At 37.0% G+C, this 25,180-nt stretch overlaps 1 protein-coding gene across 1 annotated transcript in view; it reads left to right on the forward strand.

The window, feature by feature from the left end:
* Nucleotides 1–364: 364 nt before the first annotated feature.
* The window catches only part of SLC39A12 (solute carrier family 39 member 12), a 32,820-nt gene continuing 8,004 nt past the window's right edge, over nt 365–25,180 (forward strand). Inside the window, exons 1-9 of the mRNA XM_072851515.1 lie at nt 365–634; nt 4,496–4,777; nt 7,265–7,472; nt 9,956–10,158; nt 14,148–14,319; nt 16,986–17,158; nt 18,450–18,602; nt 19,839–19,949; nt 22,272–22,335. Coding sequence (XP_072707616.1) covers nt 365–634; nt 4,496–4,777; nt 7,265–7,472; nt 9,956–10,158; nt 14,148–14,319; nt 16,986–17,158; nt 18,450–18,602; nt 19,839–19,949; nt 22,272–22,335 — 1,636 coding nt within the window. The remainder of the gene's footprint in view (nt 635–4,495; nt 4,778–7,264; nt 7,473–9,955; nt 10,159–14,147; nt 14,320–16,985; nt 17,159–18,449; nt 18,603–19,838; nt 19,950–22,271; nt 22,336–25,180) is intronic.

Consider the following 25,180-nt stretch of genomic DNA (forward strand, 5'->3'; position numbering starts at 1 on the left):
TGCAATAACATAACACTGAAATGAAAACCATACACTTTACTTTTATGAGGAGGGAAGGGCACTTTGAGTCAATCTCTTCTTGGTAATTCTACAGAAGTTTTAAGGCCACGGTTGTCTTAGTTTCCTGCTGTTCTGGGCTGTAAAGCCCTTACAGGCTCCCTGTTGTTCAAAAACAGCTTGTCACTGCAAATCAGCTTAGCCGACCAATTAATAAATCCTTTCAAACATATTGCATTCACACTAATTAAAGGGTTGGGGTTTTTTTCCCCTTTACCATTCAGATTCCTCAGGTTTCGAGTTTAAGCTGTGAAGTGCAAACAACAATCCAACATTCAGTGCAGATCACGCACTGCAGGAAGAGGAGATGTGTTTTCTGACCAAGCATCCAGCTCTTGGGGTGGTATGTTCTGCTTTCATACTCAGCGTGCTCATTGCTGAAGGACAGCCTGGGGAAGAGCATGGGCAGGATGGCAGCTATGCTCCCAGCCGAGGCTATCTGATGGAAGTTTTACGCGTTCTTTCAGCTGACAACACTGAGCTCCACATGAATCACTCACGAGAACTGGTCAAAATGTTACTGGAGAGAGCTGAGTGCCCACAGCGGATTTATGGCATGCAAGAGGATTGTAATCTGGTTAGTGCTTCACTTAATGAGGGATATCTTTACAGATCGTCAGTGAGTTCTAAAATTATTTATTAGAGTGATACTCTCCTGAATACAAAACCTAAACATGTAAAGGGCTTGTTGTTGCAGCAAAAAGTTGTCCCTGCTTTAATCGTTTCATTCTGAATTATTAATATTTATTGTCTGAGCTCATGGAGAGATATTCCAAACATGACAGGCATTCCTTAAAAGCTCCATGCTTCAGTCGCATAACACTAATAATTTTCCTTTAAAAGTTGTCAAGTGTTTATTTTCCAACAATGATTTTTCTACTTTACCCTGATCTAACTATAAAAGCATGAGCTTGAACTTGGGACACAGGGGATTTCCACTGTGGAAAGACATAGGTAAAAATTGGGGACTGGTTCTGCCACTTTTTTTTTGTTCTGTATTTTAGTTCATAAAAATAAAACCCAGACAGGATTGTCTCAGATTTCTGTGCCACTTCACTGAAATATTCAAGATTAGGGGAGGGTTTTGGTAAGCAGTTCAGGTCAAGGAAAATCAAAAGCAGAACAATGAATCTACAAATCCAAATTGAAACTGGAAATAGTCCAGGGTACAGCTTCACAGAAGGTTTGGTTGTCTGGGTGAGTTGAGAATATTTTCAGAACTGATTCCCGATTTGACAAAGAAAGGAATGAGTGTATTAAGGTCATAGGTTCTGGTAGGACGGAGACAGTGGTGAGTGAGCAACTTAGCTGAAAGGGACTATAAAGGGCTTGGTCAGTCTTGGCTTTGATTAACGTTACTCTAGCTCTGGCATTGTTCAGTGACCTACATACAGTAGAGTGCCGCTTTGTATCAGAATTATGAGGATGGTCATAAAGGTGAATACTTTCACAATATACTATTCTTGGCAACCTGCCAAGCCAATGAAATGGAGATCTTTTTCTCCTGTGCAGTAGACAACTACTCACTTTGGCCCTTTCTGCAAATGCTCCCATTTTTCATATGAGCCCCAATGTGAAAATTCATACATAAATAATGTAGGTGCCTGTTATTCCTTAATGGGTAATTTTTATGAAGGAGATGGTGCAGTTTTTCTCTTTGCACATATGGGCAATGGATATGTACCAGATATGGACCCAGATCAAAAGCTGAGAATGTGTTAAACAGTAATGGGTATAGAGTCCTTCTAAACTTCACAGAACAGGGGTCTAGGTCTTCTTGTTCTCCCTCTGTTTTGCTTCTCTGGATTGCTGTATTTTTCCTTGTATTTGTGATGTATTTGTGGAGAGCATGCCCACTGTGTCCTTGGATGGAAGAAATCTAAGTGAAACTTAGCTGGGGCTTACTTTGCTGAGGACTTCCACTCTGTTTAGGCTTCATCTTGAAAAATTCCTGTGGGAAGAATTTGAGGACTTTCACCATTTCCAGTAATTCTCAGTGTTGGCTGCGTCAGTAACACTGCACGCATCCTGCACGGCCCGTGCCACATGAACACAGTTGCCTATAGAAATTCCATGAGAGAGAGACAGCATCTTCAGTCACATGCAGCCCACATGGCACTGTGCTGAAATCTTCCAAGATGATTTAACAAGATTTGGTAAACCAAGATAGCAAAAACTGTGCAAGAAGCACTATCCTTCAAGATCATCAAAATTTGAAACAGAATGCCCCACCTTAGCTTGGCGTTTTCCTTCCCATACTTTTTGGGAATAACTAATTGATTTCAGACTCAATTTCCCTTCTAAATCCAGGATTCCATCCATACCACATGATTTTGGTTTTTTTTCATTTTTAATGATGTCTCCATGGGTGCTTAAAAGCAGCGAAGTTTAACACTTTTTTTTGGTTTGTTGTTACATATTGGCCCCAAGACTCTTTGGGCAGGGGCTGGCAGCTATTGAATGGCACTTGACACTTCTTTATCTCCTAAGCCCACAAAAGTCATGTATTTGTTGCAGTGGTAAGAGAATTTTTTCTAACTTCTTGTCTCTTAAACAAAAGAAACTCAGGGTTCAGTGCCCAGGTTCAAAGTTGGCCTCTTTTTTATAGCAAATAAGCATTTCTAAACCAAGGCCATGCAGATGGTTATGCCTGTAAAATATTAGTAGCAGCAAAATAACCAGTGATGAACCAATTTATATCCTCTTGATATCTCCTCAAAGGTCACTCTCTATGGGCTACCCATATACCATGGAGTAGGTGCATCTTTTACAATGCACCTGCTTCCTTCCAATTAGCAATTTCCTTTTCAGTCATCTTCCTTGCAAGAGCAAACAGCTGCCTCACTGATTACAATTTATCCTCACTGGGTTTTGAAATGTTATTCCACTACATGCAGGATGTTTATTGTATTACTATTGAGTGTTTGAAAAGGCTGGTTGACTAACTTGAGGTCTTTTGGGACAGAAAACGGAATATCTATATTCCTCCTAGCTGAAATACTAATGTTCAGACATATGCATTAGAAAAAGTTAGAATTATAGTTCTTGATAGACAATGTAGCAAGGGCACAGTGGGCCATACTGTAATCATCTAGTTTATTTACGAGTATAAATATTTAATTTGGCAATTACCATCCACAGTTCTCTTTTTTTTAGATTGAGTATTTGTGAGAATTTTTGTTAGAATTATTTGTATTAAAAAGTAGCAGCTCTCTCAATTCCTTCAAGGAACATTGTCTTCTGACCATGACAATATGTATTTGATTCTACTCAGCCTCTGTACAAAAATGAACTAACACACAAGGTGAGCCACACCAACCAACATATCATGCTTGTAGCCACAGACAATTTCGTCTGACAAACTAGGTTCTGTCTGGATTAATGAATTTATTAGAGTGCACTTTTGATCCTCCCATGGTACCTTCATGTGTCCTAGTTTCTTCTCTGAAATGTGCAGTCTGGCTGCTCTACCATAGTACTTGAGATTAGCTGACACACCTATAACATGCTTGGAAAGGAGCCAGTTGGAAAAAACCAGCTACACAATGAATGACAATAGTTACAGGAACTCTTCAAGAAAGATTCTTTATTCTGGAATTCAGTATCTTATTTCCCATAGCCTGACACAGAGCTCTATTAGTCTTCTGGTCTAGTTTTAAAGACTAACTTTTGTTTGCCCTGGCAAAAGTTTCTGGAAAGTGTCTTTGTATCAAGAAAAATGGAGGGTTTTATATATAGATAAATATATATTTATTTAAAAATCTGTGCTCAGATAGAAAGCACAGGGTGGGTATATCATTTCAGTCCCTCTTGAAATGCTTTTGGAGGACTAAATGGTGGTGAGACCTTGTGCTGGCTCTCTGCACTGGACCAAATTGTTCCAGTTAACAGAATTCATTGAGAAAAAATTAAAATAGCTGCATGATTGCATGGTCAATTAAGTTTCTTAACAGTGCATTGAATATGGTATAACTTCTGTTTACATACCCTGAATTAACTACAGTCCAGATACAGTCTTTGTCTTATAATATAAACACATACAGAATGCACAGGTGAAAATATGAATAGCCCTAGACCTTATCTAATATGTTTGTAACCAGAAATATAATCTGTTGAAACCAGAGGAAGACTTTCAATTCTCTACAATGATTGATCAGTTAGTCCTGTTTTGTAGTAAATCTTAAATCCCTTGGATACTTGACATTTCTTAAAAACAGAAAGGGCTCTGGAAAAAAAACCTGTGTGATCTTGCAGCCATAGAACTGCAATGAATTACCTGCACCCCGCTCCTGCCATTCCATCAGCCTGTATCTGTGTAGGCTTAGGTTCGATCCCTTAAATATAAGAGTTGAATTCTCCTGTTCACCTCTCTAATTGTATTTGTAGATGACTGGCAATGTGTTACTTGGGTTGAATTTCCCTTTTTTTTTTTTCACAGTGCCTTGAACCAGATGCTTTGTTACTAATAGCTGGTGGAGATTTAAAAGACCGTCTCAGCGAAGAAGTGTTTGAGAGAATTTCTCTTATTCTTCTCTACTACATTCTTCATCATAGAGATGTGTGTTCTTCAGAACTCAGCTTGGATAATAAGGATTATAAATTTTACCTACAGAGTATGCTTAGTTTAAGACATGATGAAGACTGTTATTATTTTTCACGGAATGAAACGGAAGATATTTTGGCTGCAGTAAGGCAACATTTTAAAACTTCTGAAACTCAGGTAAAGAAAACATAAGTAAAAATAACTTCACATTTATTACTGATATAATGCCTTTAAGCTAGTTCAGATACTGTGTCAGTATCATGGTCCTCCAGAAAACTGGTAAAGCGTGAGAGCACAGGCTGAGCATTGGTGTTTTGTTGTACATGCTGTTTAATACTAGCCTTCTCCTTGGCTTGCTTTTGGCATGTGCTACCTAGCACTCCCACAGACTCCGCTGAGACATGGTTGGGGAGACAGTGCATATTGGGGACCATTCACAGTAGCTAATTTAGATGCAGTTGCCCTGCTTAGGGCAGATGGAAAAGAGCATAGCTGTGTAGGTGCAAGATGCACTTGGCTTCAAGGACAGAAAATACTTTCTCATGTCTTGTATTTATTAATGTAGATATACTAGCAGTGATTGTATTTAAATGGTATAAAGCAGAACAGCTCCAAAACTGATCTGGCTGTATAGCAGAAATGATGAATCGTTTTGCTGTGATGAGATCCTTGCCAGGCCCTGCACTTCCATGTCCATCCAAAGCAGGGTGGAATAAGGAATCTGTTCAAAGATATGATGGTTCCTTCAGTTTGGACACATACATTTGTGACTAATTATCTACCAGCACAAATATGCCTTGTAGAAAGAGTGGTACAGTTAAGCTTAAATTTAAAATTTAAAAAAAAAGCATATTCAGTATATTCAGCTAAAAACATCCTTTTTAAGTCAGGAAACACGCAGTGAGTTTTCTCACCACTGTTTATTATTCCTTGTCTCTATAAAATAATAGAATAATATTCTAGAGTTCACAATGTAAAGAAAAACTCTTTTCGTTGTAATAGGCAATAAAATAAGTTTTTGCCAGATTAGATAACTCCTAAAGTACAGGTTGACCTGCTGTGAGAAGCCCCTTAGATCTGTTCATAATATACAGTTAAATTTGGTTTATGGCAAAGTTTGAATTTGCCCTTTTCTTTTTCATTTCATTAGATTTTAATTTACACCACACTGTAGTAGAGTTTCCTACGCAGACAGAAGATGGCTAGGAGTCCTGGCTGTGCAGCAGAATGCTGGGGGCCTCCAGTTCCTCTTTCTGTGTTCTTTGTGTAATCGTTTCCCATCATAAATTATTCATTGACCAGTACTTTTGGTTCTGAGTCTTGGTGAACGTGCCGATTTCCAAGAACTCCAATGGTATCTGGGCAACTGTAAAAAGGCATCGGTGGGTATTTGGCATGTCAAGATAGAATAACAATCCATAAAGTGCTTTACTGTGTGGTCTGTTTGTTTATGCTGGCAGTATAATCAGTTGTCAAGCCTGTTCAGTAACTGAGACTTCACCACTCACTGACTTGAGGGAAAAGCGGGTTTTTTTATGAAAAGTACTCAAAACATTATAGACTATCTAATGCTTAGAATCACAACACTTGAGTTATGGAAAAGGGCCAATGATGCAGGGTAGTAATAGAAGAATAGCATTTTTAGTGGCTCTTTACGTGTCTTGGTTTCACAGAAAATACCCTCTTCTCAGTCATAGCAGCTAATACATTATTTTAAATGAGAGGTGACATTTGGGGTTGTGGAAATGTAAATGTGTAATGGATGAATGGGAAAAGAAATGCCAGCCTCCTCTCTGCAGCGTTTAAGGCATATATAGAGAGAGATGAGTATGTGTGAAATAAATTATTACTGTACTGGCTCATCTAGTTGACTTTTCAGTTTAGTTAATAGGGGTTAGAGACAAATGAATTTAAATAATTTTCTTCAATTTTTTTTGTTTCTCTCAAACCCCAACTGTTTGCAGTGAAAAAAAAAAAAACAACAAGAAAGGCAAAAATGGAAGAAAACAGGGATAAGTTTCCAGGTAACTGAGAGAGCTGTATTCCCTCACTTCACACCTGCACACATCCACAGACATGGGTGTACACGACTGTCTACTGCTCCTGTTTGGTTACCCAGCAGGGAAGTCACCCTTTATCTGCAGAATTATATCTTTCCATATTGTCCCCAGATAACTGCCCCGTAACAAATTATTGATTCCATGTAATAGATAGGGAACTAAAAACGTTAAGAGAATTCTTTCTGAAGTTTGAGATAAAGAGTCAAAGTTTGTATAGTTTGAGTCAATTTCTTGTACCTTAACACAAATTCCTCCCTTTGTTGCCACTTTCTGGAATTAGATGTAGATGCAATTGAGGAGGACACAAGAATAATAGAAACAGCATGAAAATAACACTAAGCAAAAATAACCTGAATGAAGGACTATACTTCTTCCCCATCAGACACTGAGTAAAATTTCAGGCTTTTTTGTTCTATGCCTGTTCTCCTGAAAATGTCCTCTGTTTCACATTTGCTGTCCTGCTGTCAATTACAGCTTTAATCTCAGTATTTTTTCTACCCTGGCTGTCTATGAAAGTGTTCTCTCCAGTTTCTCCTCCTGTCACTCTGATTATTTAAATGGAGGTGACCAGGGCTGTCTTCATGCTGTTTTCTCCTGATTTCAGTGTGTTGATGTGAGCACTCTGGAGAAAAATGCTGATATAATGGACAGAGATGGTGCTGATGAAAACACTCTTCCACGCCTGGCTGCTTTAATCATTACTCTGGCTCTCCAAGGAGTCTGTATGGGGAAAGCAAGTTTGCCTTCCCCAGAGTTCTTTATAAAATATATTTTCAATTCTCTAAACAGTACCACTGAGCTCCAAGTGACAGGTAAGCTATTTATTCGTCTCTACTTGCCTTTTGCAACACACATTTGATGTAAACTATCTTTAAATGCCTGAAGGACTTTTTCGCTTCATTTTAGATTTAAATGCCATTTCATTTTAGAGCTGTTAAGTAGTCTCTTCTAAATTTAAAAACAAGGCTGGAAAATAAACTCCTTGTTTTGATAATTCTCTGAGAGGTAGAAAACAAATTGTTACTGTGATTATTAAATGTGTACCGTCACATTAATTTATGACTTAGTTGCTCAGCATAGTCTGAACTACCCAAGAGAGCTCTGAGAGTGGCAATCTAGCTGTGCGGGCGGAGTTCACTGGGGCCTCATTTACATTGCTCCTTGATGCAGGTCTGGATACATTGCAAGACTCATTTAGGGCTAGATGGGATAATTCCTGTATGGTAGCCAGATTAGACACCTTAGTCACTCACACCTCAGTGTAGACGCACCCCCAGAAGTGATGAAATAGACATAGGCCACTGTTTTGACCAAATTCTCTCTTATATCTGCCTAATGTACCTGAAAATATCTTTATGGTTTGTGCTTCCCTACCCGCCTTCTGATCTTAGTACCCAGTTAGTGAGTCTGGAATACGCAGAGTTCACTTTCTTCAGGAGCTCTGTTGCTAGGCGTATCAGAAATGCTACTTAACCATAAATAAGTAGAAGTATAGGAGAGTTCGAAGTGGTCCAAAAATGAAAAAAAATACAAAACACAAGTGTTGAGCTCTCAGCAGCTGCTATTAAGTTCTGTAAAAGATTCTGCATGCTTAGCAGTTTAAGAAGCTAAACCATCAACTCAAGTGCCTAGTATGGATTTAGAAGGTTATTATAAGACATCTACTTTTCCTTGTTTGTGGTAACTGCTAATAGCAACACTTCACAAGCTTTTCAAAGCACTTTTTAAAAGTTACATTAAGTATGGGTTAAAACAGCTTTAAAAGTTCAATTAAGCATAGGTAAAAACATTTTTACCACTCTTAGGTTACACAGAGGTACATTGAATCACAGAAGTAAATAATAAAAAAAAGAGCAAAATTCTCAGCACTAAACTTGGACTCCTAGATTGTACTTGCATAAACTGGTTTTGCAGCAAAACCCTTCCTTTCAAATTGCCAAGCCAGATCTTCTAAAATAATTGACTCACAAGAATGGATGGAGCCATCTGGGCACAGTGCTACTAAATAGCTATATATGGCGAAATCCAGGCCCCAGTGAAGACAATAGCAAGACTTTATGGTTGGTGGAGTTAGAGTGTCATTCAGAGAAACAAAAAAATATTCTTAACCACTTTGTTACAGTTTAAGTATATTTTAAGCCTAAGCTAATTAAATTGTCTCTTTAAATTTATTAAAATTCTTAATAGTAACTGCAGAAAAGAGCAACGAACTGGCAGCATGGAAAAAAAGAAAGTCAGAGTTGACTACATTTAGAAAAAAAAATCTAGCTTCAGCTCTGTTCAGATCTGTTTACTCAAGACAAAAGTAGATAAACATCTTATTACAAGCCTTTTTGTAAGATTTACCATTAAGATTATACCATTTGCTTTTTCTGAATAACAACATTAAAAAATAAAGGATTTTCACATGGAAACATTCTTAATGTCATTGATCTAAATTCCTTTGAAATTACTTTGTGGACTGCCTTTGTTTTCAGTGGACAAACTCAGGTTTACAGAAAGTCTCTCTATGGCTTCATCTGGAAAATGCAGGGGTGAAAAAAGGTGATAAGTAAGATAGGATAGAGCATGCCCCCTCATGTAACCGAGCATTTCATCAGCAAGCACACCCGTTGCACTCAGGCTATGTCATGCGATACATCCCTGCATTGTCTCAGGTTTGGATTAGGGATCCTGGCTCCTTCCTTCCTCCTCCAGTGCTGTAAACAGGCATGCTTCCAGATTAACCAAAGGAGAGAGAAAATCCGCTGCCCTGTGTGCCGCTTCTGAAGTGCAAAGGGCAGCATAGCATCCTGAAGATTGCTTTCAGGACACCCTAGAAAGGATCTGTCTTCTTGGTCTTTCTGGACTATCCAAATACTTGGATATGGTGTCTTAGCATGGTGTTCCATTTACATGGGAAAATTTGAAGAACGGTGAAGCTATTTAGCAGTAATTTGTAGATAACTTTGGCAGGGATCGATGATTAAATGGAAGATGAATTGCCTTTCAGTCACATCTGTTTTCCTCTGAGATAGTCATAGGCAAAACATCTGACTGTGGTATTGTAAACAAAGAAAGGCTGAGTATATAGGTGTCTTGAAATTCTAGAGGTGTTAAGTGGAAGTTACCTCCAGTACCGAACCGAGGATGTAGTCAGTGTTATCCTTGGGGGATAACAAGGAGAGAAAAAGGTATTAAAATAACGAGTTGACTAAAGTTAAAACTAACAAAATTTTAACAGTTAGTTTTGGTTTTATCTTTTTAATTGTGTATTTTCCCATGGTAACATATCTGTTTTCTAATGAATGACTAGAACTACAACGACTACTAAATGTGCTTACCTCCAAAAAGACCTGCACTGTAAATGGACAACTCCATAGTCACAAAAGAAGACGTTATAATATGGCAATCAGAGATATTGGAACCAGAAATATTCCAGTCAAAGGAAACCATACAAAAGGAGACTACCTGAAAGGTTATTTTGAAGATCGTGAAAAGAACGCAGATTGGGACCAGGTTAATTTCTTTTTATATTATTATAGTACTGGTCACAGAATTTCAGTGATAAACATTACAGTATTTCTGAGGTAAAATTTATTAGTTTGAAAAAGTCATGTAGATACTGATAAGATATATTTTTATATAGTTATATTTGTTTAAATATTAATTGGCGGAAGAACTTTATGGATGTTGAAGGTGTGATTAAAGTAGCTGGGAGGGGCTAACAATGGTTAGTGTTAAGCAGAATCAGGTGTTTCCTCAAGACACAGAGGACTGTAGTAGCATGGCTTCAATGTTTTCATACCCTTATTAGAGATTTCTTGTGCTCTTCTGTCGCTGAGCTTCTAGGGCCCCTTAAGTGACTTTGTAGAAAGAAGAGTTGTTCTGTACTAAGGAAAAAAAGTAAATTAAGGTTTCTGTGTAAGTTGTTTTTAAAAGGCTTCTGTAAACTGAAGATTGGGCATTTCCAAACACTTTTAATAGCCATCTATGGAGTCCAGAAGCCTCCTTTAGAAAGTATAAAGTCTGAAAGACAGAACTTTAGCTACTACCCAGTATGGTCTTTGAGGGCTTTGAAGGACAGTGACTCATTGCAGGTGATTTTATCCTTATCCTAAATATTTGAAACTAAATAAATTTTGTTTATAACAATGATTAAGATGGTGACTGACTTCCATCCTTTAGACATTCCTTAGACAAAAAAGGAGACTTCAAAGTATATACTTTGTATATATTTTGACATATACATTTGAAATATATACTTCAAATAATATATTTCTATTGTTTTCAGTTCTTTATAATGTAAATTAACTTGAAGACAATGTTCCTTCTCCATTTAGGAGAATAAGCGATGTGCAATTGACTTTTGCTGTGTGGTCATTTTATGATGTGGAACTGAGACAAATGGCATCTGGTTAAATGCCATTCTGATAGATATTTATCTGTGTAATTTTATTGCATTCAGAATACATACTCTATCAATATGTTTATTTCTTTCCAGCTGACCACAAAAGAGAATCATGCTGATCAGCATGATGAGGCATTTAATGCGGTCTCAAAATAATTTTAAATGAAGGTCATTTTAAATGTGTTTCATATTAGTATTAAATTATGACAGAAATCAGTAGTGATACTATCTGTACAAGAAGTAAAATTGTTCTCCAGCAATAGAATAACTTATAAAACACAGTTTTTGATTTCTTGAACTTCTGAGACTGACTGTAACTCAAAAGATAAGTGTGCAGGGGAGTTATCTGAAGCTTGGGTGTCAAACTGAGAGCCAAATATTCTGTATAGATGAAAAAAATCACAAAGAAACATCTGGAGAGAAGAGAATTCCTCTTCTGTATGAATTCCTAGTTTCTTGGGTTTATTCCATTCCTCTTCTTTCTAGCTATGTCTATTTTCTTTGACATATCATTCCATTAAAAGGCTTTGTGTTTCAGCATTGTGTTGCTAATTTTGCCTCCTGTTTCTGCACATATCTATGATAGCCATTGTGCTCCATTAGTAACAGATGCTGCTACATATGAGGCATTGACTCGTTTATGGCTTGTGTTTGCTAACTACATTAAGATCTGTAATTTTTAGATAGGAATTATATTTTGAAACATTATCACAGAAAAAGGGTCACCGCTTTCTTTTTAAGTCACCATTGTCCCTACTGATTTAAAAAATGCATATAAACCAAGTAAGTAGTAGATGATCTAATAAGAGCAATAATATTAAGTTCCATTAAACTGTCACAATATCTATGTATTCATTTATTATTCCTCATTAAAGAAACATGTATTTTAGAAACCAAAATCATCTGTCCCTCCATCTATCCATTCATCCATCCAACCAATTTTTCGTATGAGAATATGGAAATTCGATTTACTTGTTTCTTCGGTATCATCCTCCTGGAGTACACACATAGTTGCTTTACTAATGGAGACTTAGTACTCTTCCTCCCTATGTTAAAAAACTTAAAAGGCTAGGGCTTGCAACTGGAAAAGATGCAGGTCCTCATGCCTCAAGTCTTACAAGAACATTTTACTAAATAAGCATTAAGAATTATTTTTTTATGTGTGGGTGGACAGTTTATTTTCCAGATGAGGTCTTGCTTTTTCATTTAAGATTCCTGATAATAAAATCACATGAAAATTTACATTCATAGTAATCCTGGACCTCACCTTGTCTATCCTACTTCTCAAAACAGTGCCAACATCGAAGTCAGATCAAGTTTCACAGGGCCGTGTCTAGTTGAATTCTGAATGTCTCTAAAGATGGAGAATCCAGAGTCTTTCTGGGAAACCTGTACCAGTGCTTTATTGCCCTCATTATGATTTTTTTTTATTACAGCAAATTGGAATTTTCTCTGCTGCAACTAATACCTATTGCCTCTAATCCTTTTGCTGTATACCTCTGAGAAGACTCTGGCTCTATTTTCCCTATAACACCCATTAGATTGTTGAACACTTAAGATAGCCCCCAACCTTTCACTTCTCCAAACTGAACAAACCCAGATCCCTCAGCTTCTCCCTGCATGTCATGTGCTGCAGTTCCCTAGCCATCTTGGTGGCCCTCCATTGGACTTCCCCAGTTTGCCAATGTCTTTCTTGTACTGCTGGTTATTAAACTGGACATAGACCAGATGTTGACTCGTGTGTCCTGAGTGGAAGGCAATAAATAATCTTTTTCCACTACTTGTTGGCTAAACTCTTGCTAATGCAGCCCAATATGCAGTTAGCCTTCATTACCACAAGGGCACACTGGTGACTCATGTTCAAGTTGTCTGTCAGGACCCCAAAGGCTTTTTCTGTAAAGCTACCTTCCAGTTAGTTTTTCCCAGCCTTTATTCATGCATGGGCTTATTCTGTTTGAAATACGATAAATTTCTCTTTGCTGATCTTCATGAAGGTCTTGTCAGCCCATTTCTTTGGCTTGCCAAGATCCTTCCAAATAGCAGCCATGCCCATCAGCATATTGACTACTTGTCCCAGTTGGCTTTCATCTGTGAATGCAACAGGGTGCACTCTGTTCCATCACTCGGGTCATTGGTGAAGGCACTAAATAACATCAGTCCCTGTACTGACCAGTGAGGAATGCTGCTCATAACCAGCCACGAGCTAGACTTCCAGCTTGATACCACTTGTTGGTGTTACCTACTTCTAGAGTCAAAACCACTGCCTAGAACAGGTAGTATATTTGATCTAGTCTTCTTCTTTTTAGAAGTTCTTACAGGAATTGCCACTAGAACCGTTCTAATTGTAACTGCTCATGTTTTTACTAGAAGTTTCATCCTGGAGATGAAAAATGAATTCTTCATGAATTTTTTTTCAAAATATAAATGTTCCCAAGAGAAGGTCCTTTTTTTGACAGACTTTTTAAACAAGAACAAAAAGTAGTTGAAATTCTTCAGTACCTCTAATCATACAATTATTAAGTAATCTTTAGACCAAATTTAGACTATGTAACACCTAGTTTGCTGACCTTAAAGTGACATGCCATAGTTAAAAGAATTTAAAAAACCAGCTTAGTTCCATATCTTACTAAAGATGCAGCACAAGGACTAATTTCACTACTGCCTTGATACAGGCAGTATGTTACATTGATAACAATATTGTTGCTATTAATGCAGTCTTACATTAATAGCTAAGAATATGCTTTGTGTTAGCATTAAAATGTTTTTGTTAGCACATATGACAATAAAATATTTAGAGATATTATTGTGTCAGATCCTCATGATATTAACAGGCTTCAATAGAAATAGTGCTACTTCATCCCAAAGATTCTGGTCTTTCTGAAATACATAGTAGTATTGAGTTTTAACTGGAAAAAAACAAAAAAGAACTAGAAGTAATTGAAGTAATTAAAGTAATTTAACCAGAAAAGAGTATATGTAAAACAAGCTTTTTCTAGGCTGTATAACCCTCTGTTCTTCTAAGATTCCATATTTAACCTCAGCATTAAATGCAGGTATATGCAACATGTTCAGTAACTGTATATACTTTTCTACATAGGTTTGTTTCTCTGCCAATGAACTTGTGAAGATATTTTTAAAAAATAATTCTTCCTCCATTTCTAAGGACCACTTCAAGCAAATCAGTCCAGCTATCATTCAGCAACTATTAAGTTGTTCATGTCAGCTTCCTGACTCCAAGCAGACAAAGCTTCCACCAACAACTTTGGAAAGTATGTTATGTTGTTATCAGTAAAGTGTTTTGAAAACTCAGATAAAGGGGTGCAGGGGCTTAACTTCTGGAGACATTTCATTCATTAATAAACTTAAACCAAAACATGATGAGATTTATGCACTCTCTAATTTATGCACTCTATAATTTCATAGCACACGTCAGATAATAGTACTATATTGAGAAGTGAGGGCATTCAATAGCCTCAATTTTATGTTAGACAGAATTCTATTTCAATGTGTAAGGTTTTAAGCTTTATTTTCTTCATTTCTTAGAGGACTGCTTGATGTAGGCATCAGCTGAGCCATGACAGGTCCTTATCAGTGGGTTGCTGGGCAGTAATGACCTATTTTCTGAAATTTCCAACAGGTTTATACTGGAATCATTACATTGCTTTTACATATAGCCTCAAGGTTATGTTAGCTGGCATTTTATACCTTGATGTGGCAAATGCTTGCTATAGATAAGTTCTGTGTGAATGTTGCTGGTTTTTCACGTTGTGATATTTTACAGCAGAGAAGCTTTGGGGATACTACTGTGGGAAGAAAAACAACCAGAAAACCAGACACATGGGCAGCAGGACTTGTGTGATAGAGCTGGAACAAGAACAGAGCTAGAGTATAATTAGATTGTTTCCAGTTGCAGTCGTAGCCCTCACATGCCACTGCTCCCAGGGATTCCTGCCCCATCTGTTCTGCTGATTCAACTTCTGTAACCAATCCCTAGTCCACCCTATCGAAAAAGAATCTGAATCTGATCTGACCTAAGGATTTCTTAATGTGTTTCCTGGGAAGTGGTTACAAACCTAGGTGTGCTGGTGTGTTACAGGGGACATTAATTTCTGGTGGGGGATTTGGGAGCCGGGAATGAGCAAAAAGGAATGGGCATCTAACCATAATCATCTGCATCTAGAGCAGCACTTTTAGGCTACAAATCAATGCCTTGATACCTTTATCCCAATATCTATATGGCCATCTCTAGATGACTAGATCTTTTAGGAGCTAGGAAGCTTTCCCCACATCCTGCTGGCCAATGATCTTTACGGAACAGCACTTTCCATCTCTAAATTCTATCTGTACTTTAAGCTACGCACGTTAAGCAGATTGTGGGAATGAGCTGAGCTATCATTCCATGGTGTACAGATTAATTGAACTAAGAGTGTGAATTAAAAAAAACATATTAGATAAGGGCATGGAAGGACACTCGTGGATATCCCAAGAATGGTTATAGGAGAAAGAAACATACAGAACAGGAAGAATCACTATAGCTCCCTAGAAGGCAGCAGTCCTTCTTTCTTATGTTACCTCTCTTCTCATTACCTGAACACCTTGCAGTCTTTACTGCTTTTATCTTTACTATGGTACATGGATATGCCTGTTTTTCAGATGGGGAATCATGGGACAATGAAAGAAAGGATCTTACGCAGGTCATATACAAGGTTCATGGCAAATTCACAGTTGAATGAGCTTCTCCCAAGTCTAAGACCATCAGCCCAATCAATAACATTTTAGTGATCGCATACAGGCGAGAGATCTGTGTAGATGATAAAAGCTGGACTATTCAAACACAGAATGGAATTAATAAGAGCCCTTTCTGCAGCCCTTTCCCTGTGCTTTTTGGCAAAGGAAAGTTTCCATGACCACAGGGACACTTTTGCTGGCTTGAGACAAACAAAGGACTTCATGTTTGACCTATGTGTGACCTAGTGACCTGAGCATAGGCTCATCAATTTTATTCTCAGTTCTATTTTACTGACAGGCTGTGCTGTTTTGGCTAAGTCACCAAGGCCTGACCTTCCATAAATACCTACTATACCCTTGTATTTGGATGTGCAGTCTGTGAAATTTACTGTCTGATTTTATGAGGTGCTGAGCGCTTGCAGTGCTATTAATGTGTGAAACATTAAGTGACACTTTTGAATATTTTGGCATTAGTTCCTTTATGTCTGTTTCTCATCAGTGTTTTACCTCCATTATAAGACTTTCATAAAGATTAATCAGGATTCATGTTGTGCAAAAGGTTGGAAATGTGAGCAGCATGTAACTCTGAAGAATTATAAGAGAAACATTCCAAAAATCCCAGTAACCTGGGAAAAATATGTTGATGGTCCTGATGTAGTAACTAAAGGAGTCTATGTCCACAGCACATTTGTAAACATAATTTGGACCAAAAAGTTTATGCTTAGAGCCTAAATTAGATGCCTACATTCATCTGAGGTTTTAGGCCTTGGTGTGCTTACTGAATATGATTTGGTTAATAATGTGGTGTTGACTGTAAAGATACACAGGTGTGGCATGTGAGGATATAGAATAACAAGCATAAATCTGTTAAGAGAGGAAACAAATGCAGACTAGCATTCACTGTGCTGCTCTGAGTATCTCTAATCTGCACAGTCACAGTCTATTTACCTCTTTAAGGTCTGAAATTTGGAAGCATTAGACTCTATTATCTGTAAAGCCTGAAAAAAGGAATGTTTTTTAGGCTTCCAATTCTGTCATCTGTATCACACATGACTATAAAAATCTATGTGGCACAATGAATCACTTCTCTGTGTGCTTGTACACAGAGGTGGCAAAACATAGCCTCAAAACGAAATACTCAAACACAAATACAAATACTGAATATTTAAAGGTGCCCTTGTTTTGTTTCATTTGTTTTTCCCTACAGAGTATGGTTACAGCACTGTTGCTGTTTTACTTATTACTATTGGATCTATGTTTGGTACAACCCTCATTTTATTTAACTCCTGTCAAGAAATCTATACACTCATTTTACAGCTGTTTGTCGGTTTGGCTGTTGGGACCCTTTCTGGAGATGCATTGCTACACCTTATTCCTCAGGTAGGTAATACAAACTTTTGTGTTTCTAAAACGTTGACACATACACACGTGCATGCACACACACACACACACACACAGAAAAGTTTCATTTAAACCTGGCTAATACTTATCTGTTTAAAAATAAAGCTTTCCATGGAATCTGTGAACCAACTACCCAGCATTCCAATTACCTCTGCACTTTGTAGTTCAGAGAGATATTCCAAGTAGTAAGAAGCAGAAATCAATGAATGATGAATTCAAAGAAAATAAGATTCCTATTTTCAAAATTTCACAACTTTTCAGAAAACCCACAAGTCCTGTGCAAACTAGGTTTCTAGATGTGTATTAAACTCTTTCATGAGGCAGATTCTGTAATGCATTTTAGGAGAAATTGTTCAAAGGTTGCATGAGGCATCCCCAGTCCCCTCCACACGTTGTTCCAGAGAACCAGGGGCTATCAGCCTAATTAATCCTGCTGCCTAGAACTCTAATAAAATGGGTGCTATGATTTTTTTCTAAATTAATAAAACAAATTTTAAGAATAGGATAGTGTGTAAAACAGAACCAAATTTTCCATTGTGTATTCATTTACTTTTAACTGAGTCTCCTCTGATATGACATAAGTGTTATGAATAGACTTCAACTGGTCATTGGAAGAGAGCTTCACACCTTCACTTGAGATTCTGGTCAGAATGTTCTTCGTACTCACTATATCACCTCTGGAAGCAGAACTGGGAGAGTGGTTCAAGGAAGGCAGTTCTCACTGAATGTCAAACAAATGTGTTTCTTTAAGAAACAGCTTTTGAGCGTGAAAGTATTCTCCTTCACCAGTTTCAAGTGACGTATCCAGTAGCCTTTAAAGTGCTCACTTTCAGAGCAAAGGAGGGCTACCATGCTGTGCCACTGGGGAAAAAATGGAAGCACACCCACCAGCAGAAAGCTTTATGGATTATTTTCAATATGAAGTTTACATCTGAAGATGACACAAGCAACTTTTCAGACTTTAAAGATCAATATACTCCAAACAAAAGATACCAAATAACAGATATATGCACAAAGGGCAATTTCATAAAACTGTCTCTAAAAATAATGTTACTTTCACCATTGAGAGATGATGAAGTGTAGCAGAGGCTCCTAATAATTCATTCCATCTATCTACTATTCAGCTGATTAGCTCGAAACACAATTTAAATTTGAAAGAGATGGCAAAAGAAAATTTTGAGAATAAATTGAATTAACACATTATGGATTACTCGAGCAAAGATTAAAACATTGCTATTTTAAATTTTGTTACTTTATCTCTTTTTTTTAGACTCTTGGTTTACATAAACATGAAGCACAAGAGGTAGAACATTTCTATGAGGGGAAAGAATATATTTGGAAACTTTTGGGAATAATTGGAGGAATTCATGGATTTTTTCTGATAGAAAAGTGTTTCTTTCTTTTGGTAACACCACGTGACCAGGTAAAGCTTGTACAATTTATCCTTTAAAAAAACTCTTTTATTTCGAGATTTTACAGGGCACAAAATGTTAAAATGATTGTGGAAAATAATTATAATTTGTATGAGTTAAATGAAGCATTAAAAATTGCTTTCCAAAGTGCTCCTACCAGATTGACCTTCAATTTCTATTTCAGTTTGCTCTATGGATTTTGTATGCTTCATGAATGTGTTCCATATAACTGAATGTGTTATAACTGAATGTGTTATAACTGAAGAAGGAAACAGTTAACTGAATGTGTTCCATAAGTGTACTTTCATGGCTAGCACTGGAGCAGGTGAAGAGTATGTATCCATATGAAATAGCAATGACAGTTGTTTACTCTAGGCTCTGTTTGAACAGGAGGAAGACATAGAGATAAGCACAAGATATTTTGAAGAATGATATCTTAAAAATTCCAAATTGGTTTTGACCCCTATCCCAATAGATTTGAAAATCTAATATATATGTTGCGGTCAGTAAAACCCAATCTTATATTAACAATATCTCCTTGCTCACTGCCATGCTTATAGTAATTCTATTACTTTATTTCAGTGTGGCTGGTGCCTGAAAATATGATTATGCACAAGGATATAATGTAACACAAAGTGTGATGGCTCATTAAGTTTCTCAGCATGGGAGGCTATCTTAATGTCACTTAAGAAGGCTAAGCCTTTGCATGTTCTGTTTTTCAGAGAGTGTTTAATGACTGGCCTGATTTAGATACATAGCAATAAGTCCCTGTTCCCACTACCTTTGGGTCAGCCATAAGAATATTATGTGAGATTAATAGAATGAGAATATTTTGATGATGGTGATATTTTGTTTGTTTGGTAAAAAGTAGTCCTTTTTGTTACTTATTTGGAGAGAAGGCCTTTATCATCATCCCACAAATTTTTAAACTTGTTCTACTGAGAACTAGATGAATTCTCAGCATTAATTTTTATATCCATCTCATCTTCAAATTTTAATCTTCAGTTTTAAAACAAGTTTTATCAGAGCATTATGGTTGTCACAGATTTATCTAATTCACTTTTCAGGGGTTTTTTTAACCAAATAAGCATTAGGAAATGTTGATGCCAGCCAACAATCTTTTTCAATAGATTTTGTTTTGAAAAAAAAAAAAAATCCTATAAATGGTAAACTTTCATGAAAGGCTGAGAAAGACTGCATCTGTGTTCAGTGGGTTTCAGAACTAATTGCAAAGCCTCTTCATTCAGCAGGGCCTTTCTTTAGTTAATGGGCACTGGGGACATTCCCATGATCTTCCAGTGGAATCTGAATTAAGTGAACATTCAGGCAGAGGCAAATCTACTTCAACCATACAGTTGGTAGGTTACCAATATGATATAATTCCCTGATTTTATGTCCTTCTTTCTCTGTTCCTCAAAAAAATGAACCAAATTAATGTAATAAATCAGTATTATTTTTCAGTCTTTATTGATTTGTCCTTTATTACATGACATGATTGTCAGGAATCTCTAGATTTTGAAGTTTATAATGAGCTTTTACAGAGATTTCAAACACAGATTTTACAATAACTTTTCTTAAATGTGTGTCAGATTGATATAACAATACACTTCCTATACTACCTTTTGTTGATAAAATTCTTGGAGATTTTCCTCCTCCCTTCTTTTTAAAAATTTATCATATGTAAGGGCAGACTCTCCCACGGGAAAAAGTTCAGGATTTTCTGCAGTGAGAGTTAAGTGCATAATTAGTGAACAGATGAAATCTTGGACTGTTCTTGGGCATTTTTCCACAGAACTGAAGAGTAACATAAACAAACTGGATATCTGGGAATGGTGCTTACCTGTAAGAAGTTACATAATTTTCCCTTGGTCTGTGGAGACTATCCAGACAGATATATCTTTGCAAACTAAATTGACTCATACGTTTTAGCCTGTTTTCTCTTTTTCCAACAAATCTCTTCAGTTTATATGTAGTATCTAGATATATAGGTTCCTGGTTATTTAAATCAGAATCTCCAGAGATCTTCTATAATGTGAACTCCATTTTACTAAAGCAGTTGTGATGGGTAAGAGCCTCATGAGCCACTGCTAATCTCTAAAACACAGCTGGGAAACTCTCAATTGAATGCAGAGCAAAGAGACGAGTGAAGGATGTTTAGTAATTTGTGAGCCACGTCATAGCTTCCTGTTTATGATAATGAATGACCTTGTCATTCCTCTCAGCTGCAAGATCCCCCTAAAGTTACGTATAGATCACATGAACTAGCCTGGCTCAACTAGTTTGTACAAGAGCAGCCAATTTTTCAGAATCATGTGAGTAATAGTAAGACAAACACTGGTGGACTAAGAAAAGCTTATAAATCCTTCAGGTCAGTGATTAGTCTTGCCGTTTTGACTCAGAGTTCAAAGAAGTGGCATGTGAATAAATATTCCAAGAGAAGTGGAACAATTACTGGAATTCGTATGACTGGCTGCAATCATGGGAATTGAAGACTTTTATTTTTCCTTTAAAATGTAGAATTTAAAAACCAAATCCTTTCCCTTCCCTCCTCATGCTTCTACAGCACATATCCCACATCACAACCAAGCTAATACCAGCCAAGAAATATATCCTGTTTTGCAGCTAGTACACATCTCTGCTATAGTTTTTGGAGTGGTGGCTGCTGTCCCTGACAAAGCACTCTTTCGTGCTGCTGTTGACTCTTCATTGGCTGCTATAATAGCTTTAATATGTTTTTTTAGCCAAAAAAAGAAAAGATAGTGATTATAAATTCAGTTTTTCTAGTTTCAAGCAAATGAGTTTTTTGGCTTATCTCACCCTCACACACATTTCTCATAATTTCTCTAGTTAGAAAGAAAAGCCCGAGGGAGGTAGGAGGAGAGAGAGATTCCTCATGTTTCCCTTCTCTCCCCACAGTTGCAGTTTCTGTTAATTAAACATTAGGGCTGATGCATCAAATTAACTCTCTAGGATGAGGACAAAGATACTGTCTCCTTCTTCACTTGAAATCAGGGTAAATTTCACTCATTGCAGTGGAGTGTACTCATGTGCTGCTATCCCCAGCCAGCGATGCCTGATGCCGCGACAAAGCCCTAACTAAAGGCCAAGAGGCAAGGCACTGGAGGCTGTACCACCCTGAGGAAAAAAATCCTATCTTTTGAAAGGGTGTGAAACCTACCTATGATCATCTTTTTTAGTCTTGTGTTTTCACAGAGTAACTGTGAACAACATGAATTCCAAAGAGACTCTGGTATCTACCCATTTTTCCTTGAAAATCCTATAGACACCCTATCCAGCAGGAAACTACAATAATCTGGCCATGACAAAATCAAAAGATACAATTTGAATTATAATGTCCTTTTTAGTTCTGCATTTGGCTCAAATTTTTGTGTATTCAAGCAGAAACATGATTTTCTTGGGTTACAACAGTGCTTATGAAAGTCTTTCTTCCTACCTGAGTTAGACTGTAACTTTTCTGGGCAAGGGAGACTTTTTTTTATGTGTTTCTGCAGTACCAATCACACTGCCAGTGCTCAATAAATGATTCTAATGATATCTATGCAAATAACAGCAACTATCGTTAATTCAAAAAGCTTGAATTTATTTGATATTTTCCTGTATTTATAGCAGCAGCTGGAAGAGCCCCTTAACACTGACCCATTATCTTTGCTTTTAACTAGAGAAGCCCAGAAGATTCTGAGTCTGCTGAAGCTCCTCCAGAGAGTAAGGCGATCAGCAAAAAAAGTTAGTATCAATAAAAAGACTAGACGAGTAACAAGAAAAGTCTTCAGACCTAAGATGGAATTGAAAGTGTGAAGCTGACTTAGCTCTGCGTTTGCTATGTGCTACCTCACCACATCTGATGGTGCTTGGCTAATTTAATCTCTGCTTAAAGACCTTTCCAGATGCCAACACAGTAACTGTGAAGTTCATCAATCTTATACTGTCCATGCTTTAGTGTTTGTTTACTCACTCTTGCAAACCATTTTTCTAAAGCCTTTGCTTAAAGGGAAATATTCAAAATTTAATACAAAACAGATTTTTATAATTGTAAACTTTGCTTGGGCTTTTATTTCTGAAGGTAGTGAAATGATTGTTTTGTTGGCTCACTAGACTAATATAATTCTACTTCCTTCTTCTCTTGCACAGTAAAGCAATAGCCTCTTTAAACCAGTAATGATTTATTACATGTATGGAATTATGGGCTCATGATGGCTCTCAGTTTTAGGATAATCTGTTTTATTCGGAGAGCTTCAAAGTAATTCCTATCTTCTCTGTTTTGTTGCTGCTTAGTCCAAAAAATGGGAAAATAGACTATAAATCAAACTCTGCCTTTGACTGTACTTGTGTGACCTTGGTGAATTTAGTAGAGTTGCAGTCATTCAACTGAGGGAATAACATTTTAATTGAAATCAGTTTATTTACTATAATCAACTCCCCTTTATTTTGCGATCTCAGATCTCAGGTCATCAGTTTGATTGAATTTGATTTTATTGATTTAATGGCATTATCTTCTTCTAGGTTTTTAATATTATTCTCTGTTCTTGTGGACTTCATTTCCATTTCTGAGGCATTTGAAATCTGGATTTCCATTTCTTCCATCTCACCTATCTAGCAGTACACAATCCAGTGCCAGTTTCAGTGTGATTATCTAGTCTATCTCTAGATGTTTCCATTCTGTTCAGTCATCACTATCTGCTAAGCACAAACAAATTTCTAGTGATTTCAATGTTATTTGTTCCAAATAACTAAATTTGGTGTATAACTAAATTTGGGATAATTTCTCAGTAATGATGTTCTTTGTTTGGTTCCCTTTTTTTCCTCATACTTACGTTTTACCTCTATATTAGAAATCAGTACGTGAAACCATAGTAGGGAAGGGGGGTTGTTTTGTTTTAGGGTTTTTTTGAGAATACATATTTTCAAAAGTTTGTATTGTTACAGTTCTTATGAATAGCTAAATGCATAAACATACCTGGGGGCCTTGATACTGAGCTAAACTTTTAGGTCTTGTTTTCCCAAAATGGAGCAGAATGTGCAGCTCTGAGGCAGAAGCTCTGAGGCAGAAGCCTGACATCTCCAGAAATGCCAGACTTCACTGTAAACGCATGTCAAGTAGGACTGCAAGAGTCACCTTAGATAGCCAGTGAGTAACTCAGAAAGCAAGAAGCTACTGGAAGAAAAAGATGTCTCGCTGGCCCTCTCCTCATTTATCCACACTTGTTCTATCAATATCTGAAAAGATCAAACAGTAGCATTTTATATTTAGTATACTCAGTGAGACTTTATATTAACTAGAAATATTTTTGCTGTATGAGTAATGAAAACATAGGAAAAAAGATCTTTTTATGGATAAATGTTTGCTTTAAACTCTTATTCAAAGCTTAAAAAGCGTAATCTATGGTGGGAGTGCTGCACCCATTAGCTTTATGAAAATTATGGAATAGAATTTGCTATGAGTTCCGATCCCCTATTTAAGCAGAGAAAATTATCAAGGATAAATGTAGAGTTGTTTAAGAAGCGGTTTTGTAGAAATAGTTAGGGTAATAAGTTAACAGTTGATAGTTACTGTTGCAGAAATATAATGTGGTGAGATAATTGCTAGTAACAAAGTTGCTTTAAAGTAGGCTGAAAGTATATTAAGATAAACGTTCAGATTTGTTTATATATGCATCTTCTTAACTTTCAGTCGAGTAAGTTCACAAAGCTTACATTTGCAATTGCTCCATAATGTTACCCTGATCCCTGTGTTGTATTATAGACAACACGCTGGAGTGAGTTCCAGTAACCATGGTATATCTTCTTCAACAATCAGATACTTGAATAAAACAGAATAATCATATCTCAGGGCAAGCCATGATTTCATCCTCGTCAGTGCTTATTACAAATCACAAACTTAATGTAATGCAGCAATCCATTATTTCTATGTAATTCATGCTCTGCACTATTGGCTATAAACTGCCCATAGTGTTTAGAAAGAGCTGTGCAAACTGGGGACATCCACGTCTGGCTCCATAAGCTGGCAGGAAAATCTAACAAGCCTGCCAATTTTTCTGAACCCGCAGAGCTCCCAGGCAACTAGGGAGGATTTTCTGAATACAGTTGTTAGGCTTTTATGTGCTGTGTGTTTTTTTTTATAATAGTCTGAAGACTTCGGTTCTAGCCAGTTTCTGTAAGAAAAACATCTCCCCCATCACTATAAAATGGTCATCTCTGGAAAAACATTACTGAAGTGAAACCTTGTAATAGCTATATTCAGACTGTTCTGTGCAGCTCCACGTCAGCTCCTTAGACTGTCATATTATGCCTGTGTGGGGCCAACAAAAGTCAGGAAAATACATGATGTTTAGGGCCCAAATCACGACCCTGCTTCTTCAGGCATAAATGCAACCCTTTGCAAAGTGTTCTGTCCATATTGTGTACAGGGAGGCTGGATGAGTTTCCTGAGAGGCATTAGAAGGTCCTGCTTGTAAGACTGTGGATAAAATGGGTGGAAAAAAGTACAGGATAGGGGAGACAATTATAGGTTGCTAAGCCTGGACATTAGGCCTGTGTATGGAGCCTCATTGCTACTTGAAGAGATAAAATC

The sequence above is a fragment of the Ciconia boyciana genome, chromosome 2 (genome assembly GCF_034638445.1).
Source record: "Ciconia boyciana chromosome 2, ASM3463844v1, whole genome shotgun sequence".
NCBI classification, from domain to species: Eukaryota; Metazoa; Chordata; class Aves; order Ciconiiformes; family Ciconiidae; genus Ciconia; species Ciconia boyciana.